The sequence below is a fragment of the Callithrix jacchus genome, chromosome 7, assembly GCF_049354715.1.
Source record: "Callithrix jacchus isolate 240 chromosome 7, calJac240_pri, whole genome shotgun sequence".
Taxonomy (NCBI): Eukaryota; Metazoa; Chordata; class Mammalia; order Primates; family Cebidae; genus Callithrix; species Callithrix jacchus.
Genome location: NC_133508.1, coordinates 32,425,156 through 32,444,418, shown reverse-complemented (window position 1 = coordinate 32,444,418; position 19,263 = coordinate 32,425,156). Strand labels below are relative to the sequence as shown.

The 19,263-nt window shown below is 37.8% G+C and overlaps 1 protein-coding gene across 1 annotated transcript in view; it reads right to left on the bottom strand.

Moving 5' to 3' along the window:
• Positions 1-19,263, bottom strand: part of CCDC7 (coiled-coil domain containing 7) — a 467,329-nt gene that overhangs the window by 141,292 nt on the left and 306,774 nt on the right. The window contains exon 33 of the mRNA XM_078329853.1: positions 1,290-1,397. Within this exon, the coding sequence (XP_078185979.1) occupies positions 1,290-1,397 (108 nt within the window). The remainder of the gene's footprint in view (positions 1-1,289; positions 1,398-19,263) is intronic.

Sequence of the window (19,263 nt, the reverse complement as noted above, 5' to 3'; positions counted from 1 at the left end):
CAGCCTTTCCACATTTGTCCGAGGAAATTAACCTTGCACTGCCTGAGGTAATGATGATGACCTCACTTGAGGCAGGTGCCAGGCAAGACAATGCTGATTTTTTTCTGGACCCACTCCCAACAACCCTGTTTGCTTCTAGACCTATAACTAGGCTAAAGTCCCAGCAGGCCCCTAGAGGTGAGGTTCAAAGTGTAATCCGCATGGAGGTGCACTACACTCCAAAAGAACTGTTTGAGTTTCCTAATTTACTTAAGCAGCACTCTGGAGCACAGGCATGGGAATGGATATTAGGGTGGAGGATAAGGGTGGAAGAAACATAAAGTTGAAACAGGCTTAATTTATTGATTTAGGCCCACTAAGCAGGGATTCTGCATTTAATGTTGCAACTTCGGAGTTAAAAAAAAAAAAGGTTCTAAAGGTTTATTTGCTTGGTTAGCTGAAATATGGATTAAAAGATGTCCCACTGTGACTGAGCTGAAAATGCCTGATCTCTCTTGGTTTAATGATAGACTGGACAGGGAAAATATGGCACATATACACCAGGAATACTATGCAGCCATAAAATGCAATGAGTTTGTATCCTTTGTAGGGACATAGATGAACCTGGAAACCATCATTCTCAGCAAACTGACACAAGAACAGACAATTAAACACTGCATGTTCTCACTCATAGGCAGGTGTTGAACAATGAGAACACATGGACACAAGAAGAGGGGCCTCACACACCGGGATCTGTTGGGGGGAAATGGGGAGGGACAGCAGGGGGTAGGGAGTTGTGGAGGGATAACATCGGGAGAAATGCCAAATGTAGGTGATGGGGCGATGGAGACAGCAAACCACATTGCCATCTATGTACCCATGCAACAATCCTGCATGTTCTTCTCATGTACCCAGAACCTAAAGTATAATAAAATATAAATATACACACACACACACACACACACATACATATATATACACACACACACACACACAAAGAAATGACAATTTTGTCCTCAAGGAACTGTTCATATAGCATCCAATTTATATTTTGAAAATTCAAAATAGTGGAAAGCCTGTATACATTTTCTTTTATAAGTAGGCAAAGGGAAATATATGAAACATTACATAATTAATGTTGTCTGGTGGAGTAAAAATACATAATTTAAAGAAACACATTAATTGGTACATAGATTTAGAATGAACTCATTCTTTAAATTTCCTGTTGTTGTCTTAACAAAACTGTACAGTTGAAATATTTTAATTCTTAGATTGTGTTCTACTGTATCCAAACATAAATCTGTACTTACCAACCACTTTGTTTAAATCAAATTGAATTATTAGGTCACTAATTGATGGATACACTGCTGAAGGATTTTCTGCTGTATCTGGAAGTTCTGAGGCTGCTTCATTTTTAACTGTAATAATAATAGAGTGCCAAAGTAGTTGATTTAAAAAACCAACATTTTGTGAAACACCTAGGAATGCATGTAACCAAGAAGGTGAAAGCTCTCTACAAGGAGACCTAAAAATACACTGCCAAAAGAAATTAGAAATAACACAAATAAATAAAAAAACAGTCTATGCTCATAAACTGAAAGAGTCAATATCATTAAAATGGTGACACTGCCCAAAGCAATTTACAGGTTCAGGGGATTCCTATCAAACTACCAACATCATTTTTAACAGAATTTGGAGAAACTATTCTAAAATTCATAGAAATAAAAAAGAACCCTACTAGCCAAATCAATTTTAAGCAAAAAGAACAAATCTAACAGCATCATACTACCTGACTTGATACTACATTACAGGGCTAAAAGAGCATTGTACTGGGACAAAAACAGACACATAGACCAACTGAACAGAATAGAGAACTCAGAAATAAAGCCACATAATCATCTGATCTTTGACAAACCCAGAAAAAATAAGCAATAAGGACTCCCTACTCAATAAATGATGCTGGGATAGCTGGCAAGCCATATGCAGAAGAATGACATTGAACCCTTGCTTTTTACTATATACAAAAATTAAATCAAGATGGATTCAAGATTTAAATGTAAGACTTCAAACCACCATAATCCTAGAAGAAAACCTAGTAAATAGCCTTCTCAGTATCAGCCTTGGCAAAGAATGTATGGCTAAGTCTTCAAAAGCAATTACAACAAAAACAAAAATCAACAAATGGGATCTAGTTAAGCTAAAGATCTTTTGCACACCAAAAGGAACTATCAACAGAGTAAACAGACAACCTACAGAATAAGAGAAAATATTCACAAAGTATGCATCTAACAAAGGTCTAGAATCTATAAGGAACTTAAACCAACAAGCAAAAAAAAAAAAAATAACTCCATTATAAAATAAGGCAAAAGACAAAAACAGAAACTAAAGAAGACAAACGAGTGGCCAAGAAACATATGAAAAAATGCTCCACATCACTAATCATCAGAGAAATGCAATTTAAGACCACAATGAGATACCATCTCACAGCAGTCAGAATGGCCATTATTATTATTGTTGTTGTTTTGAGACAGAATCTCACTTTGTTGCCCAGGCTGGAGTGCAGTGGTGTGATTTCAGCTCACTGCAACCTCCACCTCCTGGGTTCAAGTGATTCTCCTCTCAGCCTCCAGAGTAGCTGGGATTATAGGTGTATGCCACCATGCCCAGCTAATTTTTTTGTATTTTTAGTAGAGACAGGGTTTCATCATGTTGGCCAGGCTGGTTTCAAACTCCTGATTTCAAGTGATCCCCCCATCTTGGCCTCTCAAAGTGCTGGGATTTCAGGCATGAGCCACCACGCCTGGCCTAGAATAGCTATAATAAAAAACTAAAAAAAAAAAAAAAAAAAAAAAAAAAACAGATGGTAAGTCTGTGAAGAAAAGGGGACATGTACACACTGTTGGTGGGAACATAAATTAGTCTAAACACTTGGAGAGCAGTTTGGAGATTTCTCAAAGAACCAAAAGTTGAAATACAATTTGACTCAGCAATCCAATTCCTGGCTACATATCCAAAGGAAAATAAATTGTTCTACCAAATGGACACATGCATTCCATAGGTTCACCACAGTGCCAGTCATAATAGCAAAGACATGAAATCAACATAGGTGCTCATCAGTTGTGAATTGGATATAGAAAATGTGGTACATATATACCATGGAATAATATACAGCCATAAAAAAGAACAAAATCACGTATTTTGCAGCAACATGGATGTAGCCAGAGGTCATTATCCTAAGAAAGCTAATGCAAAAACAGAAAACAAATACTGCATCTCTTCCCTTACATGTAGTAAACACTGGGTATACACAGACATAAAGATGGGAACTACAGACACCATGGAATACTAGAAGAGGGAGGAAGAAGGGATAAAATGACTTCTTGGGTATTATGCTATCTGGGTGATGCATTCAGTCATACCCCAGACCTCAGCATCACACAATATACTTTTGTAACAAATCTGCATGTGTATCCCTGCTTTTATGATAGAAACTGAAAAAGTAAAAAAGTACATACAGTAAAAAACAACAAAAAACCCTAACATTTTGTTTGAGGCAGAAGCATAGTACATAGTACTAATTATTTTACCTCCCAATGATCTAACCTTATTTACTTTACAATTTAACATACAAATTATTCAATGTAATACAAATATGTTAAATAATTTTAAATTCTTACAAAATAGCTACTATATGCCATCTATTATACTAAGTACATTTATTATCTCATTTAATCACCATAACAATTGATGAAAATAAGTATTTTATCTCCATTTAACAGATGAGGGAAATAGAATTTATTGATATTATGCATACTGTGGAAAGTCACAGAGTTATTAAATATAAAAACTTAGAATGAATTGGTTCTTTTAGTTGCCAAAATCTGTTCCCCAATTAATAAACTCAAATGTCTACTGAGACTGAGTATGTAATGTGAGTGAAATGGGCCTAGTGATGATAGGGGTGGCCTACAAAGCATGGTGAAACTAAAAGTACCTGTTTTATTTTAAAAACCTATTATTCTCACCACTACAAAGGTATGACAGATTTTCTCAGGTGTTTTAAATTCCCCAAAGAAGCCAGAAATCTAGATATTTACAATAATCTTCAAAATTTTTAAATGTTTGCAGATAGTTTAAGACTTATATATTCATGTTTGAAGGACAAATCTTCAGCTAGTACCACAAAAAAATTATCCATCTTTAGAAAAGGATTAATTGTAATATGTGGATGCAATTTAAGGGCCAATAACTGATATTAATTGGAATCATACCTTGGAAATACTTTGAAAAACATAATCATTTACCTACTAATGTATCTCTCTATGTTATAGGACCATGGAAAAGCCATTTTGGATTATATAGTATATATGTTTATTCCTCACCAAATTACTTCTGAGACCTGCAGCATTATGGCTTTTTTCTAAAAACAGATAGTTATTATAGGTATTTAAACTGTGTTCTTAGTAATCTCCAAAGTACTCAGAGAGTCATACGGCAATCTTGCAAATTCTCTGGTTATTGTTTATTTTTAAATCCATAAGAAGACAGCAGAATAAAGCTTCCCTTTGCCCTCATTTTTCCTATAAAAGTCCCAGAAACAAAGAAAAAAAAGTAAGAAAATCTCCATAGCCCCTGATACTAAAAGTACTGTCATGAAATCTGGCAGGAGGCTTTGGAGAATACTAAAAGATAAGAGTCATGCTTTCTTGAATCTATAACAGTACACAGGTTTTCCTCCAAAGTGTCATCACTGAAAGGTACACCTAATATGCTTTGTTGGTGGTAATCATAATCATATTTAGGGTCCTAAGAAAGAAGAGTTGAAGAAGAAACCACAATGATGAACCATTTCTATTGCTTGAGATCGATTCCTAATAGAATTTAGGGACTCTGACAGTAAAAATGGATTAAAAAAAAAAAAAGGAGAAAGATAGTGCCAAATTGCAACACATAAAAGACACATGTGGATTGCAATCATTTCTTTAACAACAAAAAAACAAAACAAAACAAAAGCAAGATTTAATAGTATGACAGCAAGCCTGGACAGAATCTATCAATTTTCCCACAAAATCTCATCTCCCATCAATCTACAACACATATACATTCCACTAACCACTTTATTTTTTAGAAGATCTTATTGAAAAATTAATAATAATTTAACCAGCATGAGAAGCAAGCACAGAAACTGCAACAATCACAAATAGATCTAAAAGATAAATAACTAAGAAAGTCACAGAGTGATATGAGCAAGGTGGCAGAATAGAAGATCTCTCAGGATCACTTCCTGTAGAAAAAAAATACAACTAGAAGTTATTCAAAGACAAGACTACCATCCCGAATTCACCAAAACTCAAGGGAGAAGTGCAGAAGCTTCCTGAACACACAGAATCAAGAAAACCTGATATTGGTAAGAGGAATAACCTACACTTTAAAGGGTGTCACCCCCTCCTGCAAACAGGGATAACACCACTCACAGAATTTTTCTAGACATATGGTTCCCAGAATGGGAGGAGGAAATTGGAGGTGAATGCTCAGTCTCCAAACTGGTTTTAGAATCTTCACAGGAAGCTCACTCCATTACCTGTTCCAGGGAACATTTAAAGTGCAGGGAGGACTGAACAACCTGGGATAAATTGTGGTCAAAAAGGGAAGGCTCTAATTGCATTGACTGGCATGTGAATTTTTATAGCTGTTCTGTGCTCCAATCAGTGAAGATACCACATTGAGTAAAGTGGGTGGCCTACAGTGCTGAAGGAGACAAAATTCACAGGAAGGACCAAATTCCTGGCTGGATTTCCCACAAAGTCCACATACCCACGTGGAGCCTTCTACTGACCTGGAAACATCTGCATATTTGGCAGTTAAGTTCTGGTGCTCACTTAAAAAAAACTATCTTTATTAATAGATTTTGTAATTCATTGAAGAACAACAGCAGGGCAGCAACATAGTTCTGATGCAGTGTTTAAGTTACAGGGCTTACTGTAAATCTTCCATAGACTTGAAAACAATAGGGCAGTGATTTATTTCTAGTGCAGCATTTAATTTCTGGTTTTCACTTGCTTCTGAGTTTCCCCAGACTCAGAAGCAAAAGCAGACCAGTGATTAAGTTCTAATACTAACTAGTAAAGACCTAACACCATCGAAATGACCTGCAAGAACTCAATGTGCAGGCATCAACATAAAAAAATGCAAGAATTGTAAAAACTCAGGAAAATATGACACCATCAAAAAAGACTGAAAAAAACCCCTTCATAATGGACTCAGAAAAACTAAAGATCTATAAAATGACTGACAAATAATTCAGAATAATCTTGTTTTAAAAGTTAAAGAAATTACAAAATAAATACAGATAGAAAACCAGATGAAATTTGGAAAACAATTCAGGAACAAAATTAGAAAGTTAACCAAGAAATAGAAACAATTTTTTAAGACCAAAGAGAAACCCAAAAATTAAAGAATATGTAAATTGAACCAAAAAATTCAATAGAAAGCTTAACAGCAGGCTTAAAAAGGAAAACAAATTAGTCAACTCAAACATATGAAATTATACAATCATAGGAGCAAAAAGTTAAATAGAACATATGAAATTATACAATTAGAGGAGCAAAAAGAAAAGTGAACAAAAAACAATGAAGAAGCCTTATCAGAATTATAAGACAATATCAAATAAGCTAACCTCAGCATAATAGGAGTTGCTAAATGATAAAAGAGAGAAAAAGGCCTATAAAGTATATTTAAGGAAATAATGACTGAAATTTTTCCCAAATATGGAGACAGAAAACAGCATTCAGGTATAGGAAGCTTAGGTCACCAGCCTAATTCAACCCAAAATGTAATCACCAAGGCACATCATAATCACATTATCAAGTCAAGGACAGAATATTAAATGTAGCAAGAGAAAAGAAACATATCAAAATTAATTAAGTTTCCATACAACTTTCAATGGATTTCTCAGCATAAATCCTGGAGACCAGGAGAAGATGGGATGAGTCACACTGTTAACTATTTTTCAAGAAGTGATGCAGAAACTGAACAGGAAAACCAAAGGAATCTAAGGACCTTTTGAAGGAAGTAAAAGGTTGCATCCTCAACTGTGAGTCAGGTGAAGGACTCCAAGTCCCCAGGATGTGAGAAACAGGGAGTTTGCCTCTGGGATATGCACCCCTACTAGGGACCATGAAAGTCCACAACACCAGGGAAGGCCCTAATCTCACCTAGTGCAGGAAGTGACTTGGGAGCATAATGGAATATAAAATAGGAGCAGCAGTGGGAGACTCCTTGCACGTGCTCCCAGATTCCATTGGGGACCAAGGGCAGTCATTCCTTACTGATCTTAAAAGGGGACCCTAGGGAGGACATTCACAATGTTCAGGTGTTTGTCACAGGTCAAAGAAGCCCCTGACATGGTTTCACAATATAACCTCGGGTGAGGACAAACTCTCTTGGCTAGGGCCATGGTTGGGGAGAGAAAAAGCAGACTTTAGGTACAGGAGTCCTGAGTGCAGTAGCTGTGGGTGGGTGCAGGAGTTGGGTGCCCAGCTTTCCAGTGGACAGGGAGGAGTGTGGCCTAATAGCCATGGTTGCTATCTCCCTGAGGAAAGTTTACGACTCCCAGTAGCTTCTGATTACAAACTGACTGGAAATCAGTTTTCTGCTGCCAGTGGAACACTGTGGGAATGGATCTGCCTCACCAAGTGAGTGGGAACTATGCAGGGCTTACTGCTGCCTGCTACTCTTTGTACAAACTCTTCTGCATAGCAGAGGCAGCAATGCTCCCCTCTGGAACATCCTGAACCCCACTGCCATCCCCCAACAACTACAGGGGTTGCTGCTTGCCCTGCACATGGAGACTCAAGAGTACAAACCCACCAGACCCAACCTCTACCTGGCTTTTCCCTGCCATCCACCCTGGCTTACCACAAAGGATAGACTCTCTTGAGAGCTACATGACCCTGCCCATTTGCCTATAAAATCAGAGCACCCCACCCTGGCCAATATAAGGCAAGCAAAAATTCCACTGCTACTACCACAGTTGGAAGTACTGCCATCTGGCTGGAAGCCAACCAACACAATCTAATATAGTATCTCCTCATAGAATAACACTGCATCCAGGAAGGAGAAAATAGCTGCAGGATCTCAGCTATCACCACTGTCTGCACCACTCTGCTAACCAGGAGGTTCTTAGTCTGTCTGTGGGACCAGTTCATTACTACTCTAACTGGTGTTCAACAAAGCCAATACACTAAGGCTATCAATAAACAAGGACTTTCACAGAGTCTGTGTCACTCTCCTGCCACCCCCATTAAAGCTGGTGCTGGTTCCCACTGCTGGAAAGCTTGAGGACAGATCACATCAGTTTGCAGACATGCCCCAATGGCAGCTTGGGGTGTGGCAACTTCGCTGGGTAGTTAGAAATAATTCTAAGAGCAGTAAGACAAAAGTATCAGGTAACCTAAAAAGAAAAGCACTATCAAACTAACAGCAGATTTCTCAGCAGAAACCATATTAGCCAGAGGCATTGGGTAACTATCTTCTACTTCCCTAAACAGAATAAATGTCAGTCAAGAATTTTGTATCCTGCAAAACTAAGTTTTGACCTCCTTAAACAAACTGTCAGCCCAGAATTTTGTATCCTACAAAATTAAGTTTTATATATCAAGAAGAAATAAAGTCATTTTCAGGCAAATGCTGAGGGAATTTGTTACTATCAAGCCAGCACTACAAGAAATACTAAAAGGAGTTCTAAATCTTGAAGCAAAAGCCCAATATGCACCAAAATATAATATTTTGAAAGCTTAAAATTCATAGGGCCTATAAAATAAAAACACAATTAAAAAATAGGCAACAACATGATAAAGAAAACAGTACTTCACATCTTAATATTAATATAAATGTACATGGCCTAAATGATTTACTTAAAAAATTCAGAATGGCAGAATGGATAAAAAAATCACAACCTAAATCTCTGCTGTCTTCAAGAGACTCGCCTAACATAGAAGGATGCATATAAACTTAAGGAAAACAAATAAAAAGTTATTGTACACAAATAGAAATCAAAAGTGAGTAAGAGTAGCTATTCTTATATCAGACAAAATACTTCAAAACAACAACTGTAAAAAAAAAAAAGACAAAGATTGTCACTGTATAATGATAAAAAGATCAATTCAACATGCAGATATTACAATCCTAAATTCATATGTACTAAATACTGGAGCTCCTAGATTCATAAAACTATCACTACTAGACCTAAGAAATAAGACAGCGAAACAATAATATTGGGACTTCCACACATGACCGGCAACATTCAAAAGATCTTTGAGACAAAAAGTCAACATAGAAATAATGGATTTAAATAACATGTTAGAACAAATAAACTTAATGGGTATCTATAGTAAATTCTACCCAAGATCTTCAGAATTTATATTCTTCTCATTAACACATGGAACATTCTCCAAGACAGACCATATGATAGGCCACAAAACAAATCTTGATAAATTTTAATAAAATCAAACTCTTATCAAGTGTCTTCTAGACAACAACAGAATAAAACTAGAAATCAATTCCAGGAGGATTTTTTTTTTTTTTTTTTTTTTTGAGATGGAGTTTCGCTCTTGTTACCCAGGCTGGAGTGCAATGGCATGATCTCGGCTCACCGCAACCTCCGCCTCCTGGGTTCAGGCAATTCTCCTGCCTCAGCCTCCTGAGTAGCTGGGATTACAGGCATGCGCCACCATGCCCAGCCAATTTTTTGTATTTTTAGTAGAGACGGGGTTTCACCATGTTGACCAGGATGGTCTCCATCTCTTGACCTCATGATCCACCTGCCTTGGCCTCCTAAAGTGCTGGGATTACAGGCCAGGCATGAGCCACTGTGCTCGGCCCATAATTCTTGTAACTAAACAAATACACAGAAATTAAACAACATGCTCCTGAATGATATTTGGGTCAATAATGAAATTAAGATGTAAATTTAAAAATTTTCTGAAACAAATGAATATGGAGATAAACATATCAAAACCTCTTGAATAAGCAAAAGCAGTGCTAAGGGGAAGTTTTTAATATTAAATGCTGACATTAAATAAATATAAATATCACAAGTTAACAACCTAATGTTGCTCCCGAAGGAACTAGAAACACAAGAACAAACCAAACCCAAAACTAGCAGAAGAAAAGAAAGAACAAAAATATGCAGAACTAAATGAAATTGAGACTTAATACAATAGATCAACAAAATGAAAAATCAGTTCCCTGAAAAGATTTTTAAAAATTGATACATCACTATCTAGTGTAAGAAAAAAATCCAAGTAAACATAATCAGATGTGAAAAAAAATCATAAGAGCTGATACCATAAGAGAAATTTAAAAAGATCATCAGAGTGCATAACTATATGCTCACAAAGGAAAAACCTAAAGGAAATAGATACATTTCTGGAAACATAAAAAATTCCATGATTGAACCAGGAAGAAACAAAAATCCTGAACAGACCAACGAGGAGTAGTAAGATTGAATGAATAATAAAAATCTCCCAATAAAGAAGCCCAGAGCTAGATGGATTGACAGGCAAATTCTAACAAATGTGCAAAGAGGAACCACTACCAAACCTTTTGAAACTGTTCCAAAAATATAAAAAGAGAGAATCCTCCATAATTCATTATATGAAGCCACCCTGATACCAAAGCTGAACAAGGACACCCAAACAAACTACAGACCAAAATCTCTGTTGAACATAGTTGAAAAGATCTTCAACAAAATGCTAGCAAACCAAATTCATAGCACATGAAAAATACAATATACCATGATTAAGTAGGATTTATTCCAGGGATTCAAGGATGGTTCAATATATGCTAATAAATAAATGTGATTCAACACAAACAGAATTAAAAACAAAATCATCTTGATCATCTTAATATATGCAAAAAAGGCATTTCATAAAGTTCAGCATTTCTTCAGGAAAAAAATCTTCAATAGTCTGAGTACAGTGGCTCACGACTCTATTCCCAGCACTTTGGGAGGCCAAGGCAGGCTGAGGCAAGAGATCAGGAGATCAAGACCATCCTGGCTAACACGGTGAAGGTGAAACACTGTCTCTACTAAAAATGCAAAAAATTAGCCCGGTGTGGTGGCACGCGCCTGTAGTCCCAGCTACTCAGGAGGCTGAGGCAGAAGAATCGCTTGAACATGGGAGGCGGAAGTTGCAATGAGCCAAAATCGCACCACTGCAGTTCAGCCTGGCAACAGTGAGACTCCATGTCCAAAAAAAGAAAAAAAAAAAAAAAAAAAACCTTCGATAAACTAGATATAAAAGAAACATATACCTCAACATAATAAAGGCCATATATGACAAACTCACAGCCAACATCATATTAAATACAGAAAAAAAGCAATCCCCTAAGACGCAAAACAAAGATGCCACTTTACCACTCCTATTCAACATAGTACTGGAAGTCCTACCAGAGCAGTCAAGCAAGAGAAAAAAATATAAGGCATCAAAATAGGAAAATAGGAAGTCAAATTATCTTTGTTCACTGACGATATGATCTAATATCTAAAAAACCCTAAAGACAAATTCAGTAAAGTTTCAGGATATAAAATCAATGCACCAAAATTAGTGGCATTTCTGTATACCATAACAATCAAGCTGAGAATCAAATCAAGGAGGCAATCCCATTTACAATAGCTACAAATAAAATGTCTAGGAATATATTTAACTAAGGAGAAAAAAGACCTCTACAAGAAAAAATACAGAATACTGATAAAAGAAAAGAATTAATGTTATTTAAACAGCTATATTGCAATTTTTTTTTTTGAGATGAAGTTTTGCTCTTGCCCAGGCTGAAGTGTAATGGCATCTCTGCTTGCCGCAACCTCCACATCCCATGTTCAAGCAATTCTCCTGCCTCAGCCTCCAGAGTAGCTGGAATTATTGGCATGTGCCACCATACTTGGCTGATTTTGTATTTTTTAGTAGAGATGGGGTTTCTCCATGTTGGTCAGGCTGGTCTCAAACTCCTGACCTCAACTGATCCTCGCACCTCAGCCTCCCAAAGTGTGGGGATTACAGGCATGAGCCATGGTGCCTAGCTGCTATACTGTAATCTTATACGCATACTGCATTCTTTTCTATTTTTTTTCTTCTCTGTATTTTCAAAAGCCTATCTTTGAGTCAGTAATCTTTTCTTCTACTTGATCACTTCTGCTATTGGTATTCTGTGATGCATTTTTTGTATATGTTCATTGAAATTTTCAACTCCAGAATTTCTGGGTATTTTTAAAGTTATTACTTCAATCTTCTTGTTAAATTTCTCTGATGGAATGGTATTTGGATATATTTCTTTGAATGGGTAAAAAACATGAAGATATTTGTGTCGCTGGGGTGGCTGTTCCTAATTCTAATTACTGAGGATAAATTGGATTACTACTCCACAATGGAAGTAAGGCAGAGGATGTATAGAATGCAATTGATCCCTTAGGGCATCTCTAAGTATACCATGTCCATAATCAAAAATAATGGAAAACTACAAAGGCATTCAGGCAGTACTAGAGACCTTTCAGAAATGAAGTTTTGGGTCATGCATCAGGTAATGAACCATGACAAGCTGAGATGCTTGGTGAAGGCAAAGAGAAAATGAAATTGGTGGTAGTAAAGGTAGTTATAAATACCAGCTATGGCCACATGACCAGTTATAGAAGCAAGGACTATAATGGTTATGAATATTTCTTCCTTACTTTGTTATGAACTTGTGTGTGTATAGCTTAGCCTGGGAGTGTTAAACCTTTTTTTACAAACATCTCTTCTGAAGCCCCAAAGGAGATTCATGGATGATACATTGTTTTCCATCTCACCCCTCAATATTCTCTGATAAATTTCTGAATTCCTTTTCTCTGTTATCTTGAAGATCATTCAGCTTCCTCAAAACAGCTATTTTGAATTCTCTAAGAGGTCACATATCTCCATTTTGTCAGAACTGGTCACTGATGCCTTATTCAATCAGTTTGGTGATGTTATATATTCCTATAATTCTCTTTGAAGCAATTGTGAATGGGAGTTCACTCATATTTTGGCTCTCTGTTTTCCTGTTATCGGTGTATAGGAATACTTGTGATTTCTGCACATTGATTTAGTATCCTAAGACTTTGCTAAATTCTTATCAGCTTAAGGAGATTTTGGGCTGAGATGATGGAGTTTTCTAAATATACAATCATGTCATCTGCAAACAGGGACAATTTGACATCCTCTTTTCCTATTCAAATACACTTTCTTTCTTTTGCCTGATGGCCCTAGCCAGAACTTCCAATACTACGTTGAATAGAAGTGAAGAGAGGGTATCCTTGTCTTCTGCCAGTTTTGAAAGGGAATATTTCCAGTTTTTGCCCATTCAGTATGATATTGGCTGTGGGTTTGTAATGAATAGCTCTTATTATTTTGAGATATGATCCATCAATACCTAGTTTGTTGAGAATTTTTAGCATAAAGGGCTGTTGAATTTTGTCAAAGGCCTTCTCTGCATCTATTGAGATAATCATGCGGTTTTTGATTTTGGTTCTGTTTATGTAATGGATTATGATTATAGATTTGTGGATGTTGAACCAGCCTTGCATCCTTGGGATGAAGACTACTTGACTGTGATGGATAAACTTTTTGATATACTGTTGGATTTGGTTTGTCAGTATTTTATTGAAGATTTTTGCATTGATGTTCATCATGGATATTGGCCTGAAATTTTCATTTTTTATTCTGTCTCTGCCAGGTTTTGGTATCAGGATGATGTTGGTCTCATAAAATGAGTTAGGAAGGATTCCCTCTTTTTGTATTGTTTGGAATAGTTTCAGAAGAAATGGTACCAGCTTCTCTTTGTACCTCTGGTAGAATTTGGCTGTGAATCTGTATGGTTCTGGAGTTTTTTTGGTTGGCAGGTTATTAATTGCTTACTCTACTTCAGACCTTTTTATTGGTCTATTCAGGGATTCAACTTCTTGGATTAGTCTTGGGAGGGTGTAAGTGTCCAGGAATTTATCAATTTCTTCTAGATTTACTGGTTTCTTTGCATAGAGGTATTTGTAGTAATCTCTGATGGCAGTTTGCATTTCTGTGGGATCAGTGGTGATATCCTGTTTATCTTTCTCTATTGCATCTATTTGATTCTTCTCTCTTTCCTTTTTTATTAGTCTGGCTACTTATTTTGTTGATCATTTCAAAAAGCCAGGTGCTGGATTTATTGATTTTTTTGAAGGATTTTTTTTGTGGCTCTATCTCCTTCAGTTCTGCTTTGCTCTTAGTTATTTCTTACCTACTGCTAGATTTTGATTTTTTACAATATTGCTCCTCTAGTTCTCTTAATCATGACATTAGGTTTCCCTCTGGACACTGCTTTAAATGTGTTCCAGAGATTCTGGTAGATGTGTCTTCATTCTCATTGGTTTCTAAGAACATCTTTGTTTCTACCTTCATTTCATTATTTACCCAGTAGTCATTCAGGAGCAGGTTGTTTAGTTTCCAAGTAGTTTTGCAGTTTTGAGTGAGTTTCTTAATCCTGAGTTCTAATTTGATTGCACTGTGGTCTGAGAGACTGTTTGTTATGATTTCCATTCTTTTGCATTTGCTGAGGAGTGTTTTACTTCCAATTATGTGGTCAATTTTAGAATGAGTGCAATGTGGTGCTGAGAAAAACGTATATTCTATGGTTTTGGGGTGGAGAGTTCTGTAGATGTCTGTTAGGTCCGCTTGGTCCAGACCTGGGGTCAAGTCCTGGATATCCTTGTTAATTTTCTGTCTCATAGATCTGTCTAGTATTGACAGTGAGATGTTAAAATCTTTCACTATTATTGTGTGGTAGTCTAAGTCTCTTTGTACGTCATTAAAAACTTGCTTTATGTATCTGGGTGCTCCTGTATTGGGTGCATATATATTTAGGATAGTTAGCTCTTCTTGTTACATTAATCTTTTCACCATTATGTAATGTCCTTCTTTGTCTCTTTTGATCTTTGTTGGTTTAAAGTGTTTTATCAGAGACTAGGATTGCAACCCCTGCTTTTTTTTTTTTCTCTCCATTTGCTTGGTAAATCTTCCTCCATCCCTTTATTTTGAGCCTATGTGTGTCTTTGCACATGAGATGGCTTTCCTCAATATAGCACACCGATGGGTCTTGACTTTTTATCCAATTTGCCAGTCTGTATCTTTTGATTGAGGCATTTAGCCCATCTACATTTAAGGTCAATATTGTTATATGTGAATTTGATCCTACCATTTTGATGCTAGCTGGCTGTTTTGCCTGTTAGTCAATGCAGTTCCTTCATAGTGTTGATGGTCTTTACAGTTTAGTATGTTTTTTTCATTTGCTAGTACTGCACTGTAAAGAAGAAGGAAGTGTATTTAGTGCTTCCTTCAGGAGCTCTTGTGGGGCAGGCCTGATGGTGACAAAATCTCTCATCAGTTGCTTGTTCATAAAGTATTTTATTTCTCCTTCACTTATGAAGCTTAGTTTGGCTGGATATGAAATTCTGGGTTGAAAATTCTTTACTTTTAGGATATTGAATATTAGCCCCCATTCTTCTGGCTTGTAGGGTTTCTGCCAGGAGATCCACTGTGAATCTGATGGGCTTCCCATTGTGGGTAACCTGACCTTTCTATCTGGCTGCCCTTAGTATTTTTTCCTTCATTTCAACCCTGGTGAATCTGATGATTATGTGCCTTGGGGTTGCTCTTCTTGAGGAATACCTTTGTGGTGTTCTATTTCCTGTATTTGAATGTTGGCCTGCTTTGCTAGGTTGGTGAAGTTCTCCTGGATAATATCTTGAAGAGTGTTTTCCAACTTGGTTTTGTTCCCCCTGTCACTTTCAGGTACAGCAATCAAATGTAGATTTGGTCTTTTCACATAATACCATATTTCTTGGAGGCTTTGTTCATTTCTTTTCTCTTTTTAATCTAATCTTGCCTTTTCACTTTATTTTTGATCTTCAATCTCTGATATACTTTCCTCCACTTGATTGATTTAGCAATTGAAACTTGTGTATGCTTCCCGAAGTTCTCATGCTGTTTTTCAGCTCCAGTTTTTCAGCTCCAGCAAGTCATTTATGTTCTTGTCTACACTGGTTATTATAAGTAGCATTTTGTCTAACCTTTTTCAAGATTCTTAGTTTCCTTGCATTGGGTTAGAACATGCTCCTTTAGCTTGGAGAAGTTTGTTATTACTCACCTTCTGAAGCCTGCTTCTGTCAATTTGTCAAACTTATTCTGCATCCAGTTTTGTTCACTTGCTGGTGAGGGGTTGGGATCCCTTGGAGGAGCAGAGGAGTTTTGGCTTTGGGCAATTTCAGCCTTTTTACGCTGGTTCCTTCCCATCTTCACGGATTTATCTACCTTTGGTCTTTGAAGTTGGGACTTTTGGATGGGGTTTCTGAGTGGAAGTCCTTTCTGTTGATATTGAAACTATTTCTTTCTGTTTGTTAGTTTATCTTCTAACAGGCTTCTCTGCTGCAGGTCTGCTGGATTTTGCTAGAGGCCCACTCCGGACCCTGCTTGCCTGGGAATCACCTGCAGGGGCTGCAGAACAGCCGATATTGCTGCCTGTTCCTCTGGTAGCTTCATCCCAAAAGGTACCTGCCAGATGTCAGACAGAGTTCTCCTGTATGATGTGCCTCCCAGTTAGAATACACAGGGGGTCAGGGAACCACTTGAGACAGACTGTCTCTTAACAGAGCTCAAGAACTGTGCCAGGAGATTCATTGCTCCCTTCAGGGCTGCAGGGCAGGGATGTTTAAGTCTGCTGAAGCAGAACCCACCTCCGACCTTTTCTCATGTGCTCTGTCCCAGGTAGGTGGGGGCTTTGTAAGTCCCTGACATGTTGCTGTCTTTTTTTTGTCAGAGATGCCCTGCCCTTCAAGAAGGGAATCTACTTGACAGTCTGACTGCAGAGGCCTAATTGAGGTGCTGTGCTGGGCTCCACCCACTTGCTGTGTAAACTTCCCAGCGGCTTTGTTTACACAAGCAATGTTGAAACCTGCCTACCCAAGCCTCAGCAATGGTGGGTGTCCCTCCCTTCAACCAAGCTCTACCATCCCAGGTTGAGCTCTGACTGCTATGCTGGCTGCAAGAATTTCAAGCCAGTGGATCTTAGCTTGCCAGTTTTTGTGTGGGTGGGACCCTCTGAACCAGCTCACTTGGCTCCCTTGCAATAGCCCCTTTTCAGGGGAATGAGTGGTTCTGTCTCACTGGTGTTCCAGGCACCACTGGACTAAAACAGCCACCCAGTTTTGAGCTGGAAACCTAGGATGCTGGTGTTGTAGGCACGAGAGGGAATTGTCTGGTTTGTGGGTTGTATAGACTGTGGGAAAAGCACAGTATCTGAGCCAGAGTGCTCAGAGTCTGGAAAAGTCCCCAGTGGCTTCCCTTGGCTGGGAGAGAGAGTTCTCCAACCCCTTGCACCTCCCATGTGAGGTGATGCCCTCACCTTGCTTCAGCTTGCCCACCTTGGGCTGTTCCCACTGTCCAACCAGTCCCAATGAGATGAAACTGGTACCTCAGTTGAAAATGTGGAGACTGGAGAGGGATCCAAGATGGCTGATTACTAGCAGCTCAGGATTGTAGCTCCCAGTGAAAGTGCAGAGAATGAGAGGATGCCACACTTTCAGATAAATTTTTGTTGCTCATGGACCACAAGATTCCCAGGAAAGGAGCCCCACGGGTTGCCAGCACGACTCTTGTGGCCAGCACGGCAGTTCCTGGTGCAGAGTAAATGGGACTGGGTCCCCTTTTGGTCAGTGTTTGGAGCTCCAGGAAGGCAGAGTCACCTATTCAGCTGATTGAAAATGGGACTCAAGAAGGAAGCCAGACCAGAGATTCCAGGGCAGAAAAGCACCACAAATCTTAACGCAGCTGTTTTAGCCAGCACAGTGGGTTGCTCAGATTCCAGTGCTGGGAATCAACAAGTTGGACGTCCACTCAGAGACCTAATTTGAAAGTCGGTAATTACAAAGACGACAGGTGGATAAATTTACAATGATGGAAAGAAACCAGCGTAAAAAGGCTGAGAATACCCAAAATCAGAATGTCTCTCCCTCTACAGGAAATCACAGTTCCTCTTCGACAAGGGAACAAGGCCTGATGGAGAACGAGTGCATTCCATTAACAGATTTAGGCTTCAGAAAGTGGATAATAAGAAACTTCTGTGAGTTAAAACAACATGTTCTAGCCCAATGTAAAGAAACTAAGAACGTTGAAAAAAGTTTGATGAAATTCTAACGAGAATAGACAATCTAGAGAGGAATATAAGTGAATTAATGGAACTGAGGAATACAATATGAGAACTCCACAAAGTAAGCACAGGTTTTAACAATCAAATTGATCAAGCAGAAGAAAGGATATCAGAAGTCAAAGACCAACTTAATGAAATGAAATGGGAAGACAAGATTAGAGAAGAGTAAAAAGGAATGAGCAAAGTCTCCAAGAAATATGGCACTATGTGAAAAGACCTAATTTAAGTTTGATAGGTATACCTCAATGTCATGAAGAGAATGAATCCAAGCTGGAAAATATTCTTCAGGAGATTATTCAGGAAAACTTTCCTAACCTAGTAAGTCAGGACAATACTCAACTTCAGGTAATACAGAGAACACCATAAAGATATTCCTCAAGTAGAGCAACCCCAAGACACATATCATTAGATTCACCAGGGATGAAATAAAGGAGAAAATTCTAAGGGAAGCTAGAGAGAAAGGTTAGATTACCCATAAAGGGAAGCCTATCAGACTCACAGCAGATCTCTCAGCTGAAACCCTACAAACTAGAAGAGAGTGGGGGGTCAATATTCAATATCCTCAAAGAAAAGAATTTTCAACCCAGAATGTCATATCCAGCCAAATTAATCTTCGTAAATGAAGGAAACATAAAATTTTTCACGAACAAGCAAGCACTCAGAGATTTCATCACCACCAGGCCTGCTTTACAAGAGCTTCTGAAAGAAGCACTACACACAGAAAGGAACAACCAGTATCAGTCATCCCAAAAACTTACCAAAAAGTAAAAAGTATCTCCATAATGAAGACTCTATATCAACTAATGGGCAAAATAGCCAGCTAGCATTAAATGACAATATTAAACTCACAAATATTAATATTATTCCTAAATTTAAATTGATTAAATTCCCCAATCAAAGACACAGACAGGCAAATTGAATAAAAAGTCAAAACCCATCGGTTCACTGTATCCAGATCCATTTCATAAGCAAGGACATACAAAGACTCAAAACAAAGGGTTGGTGGAAGACTTACCAATCAAATGGAGAGCA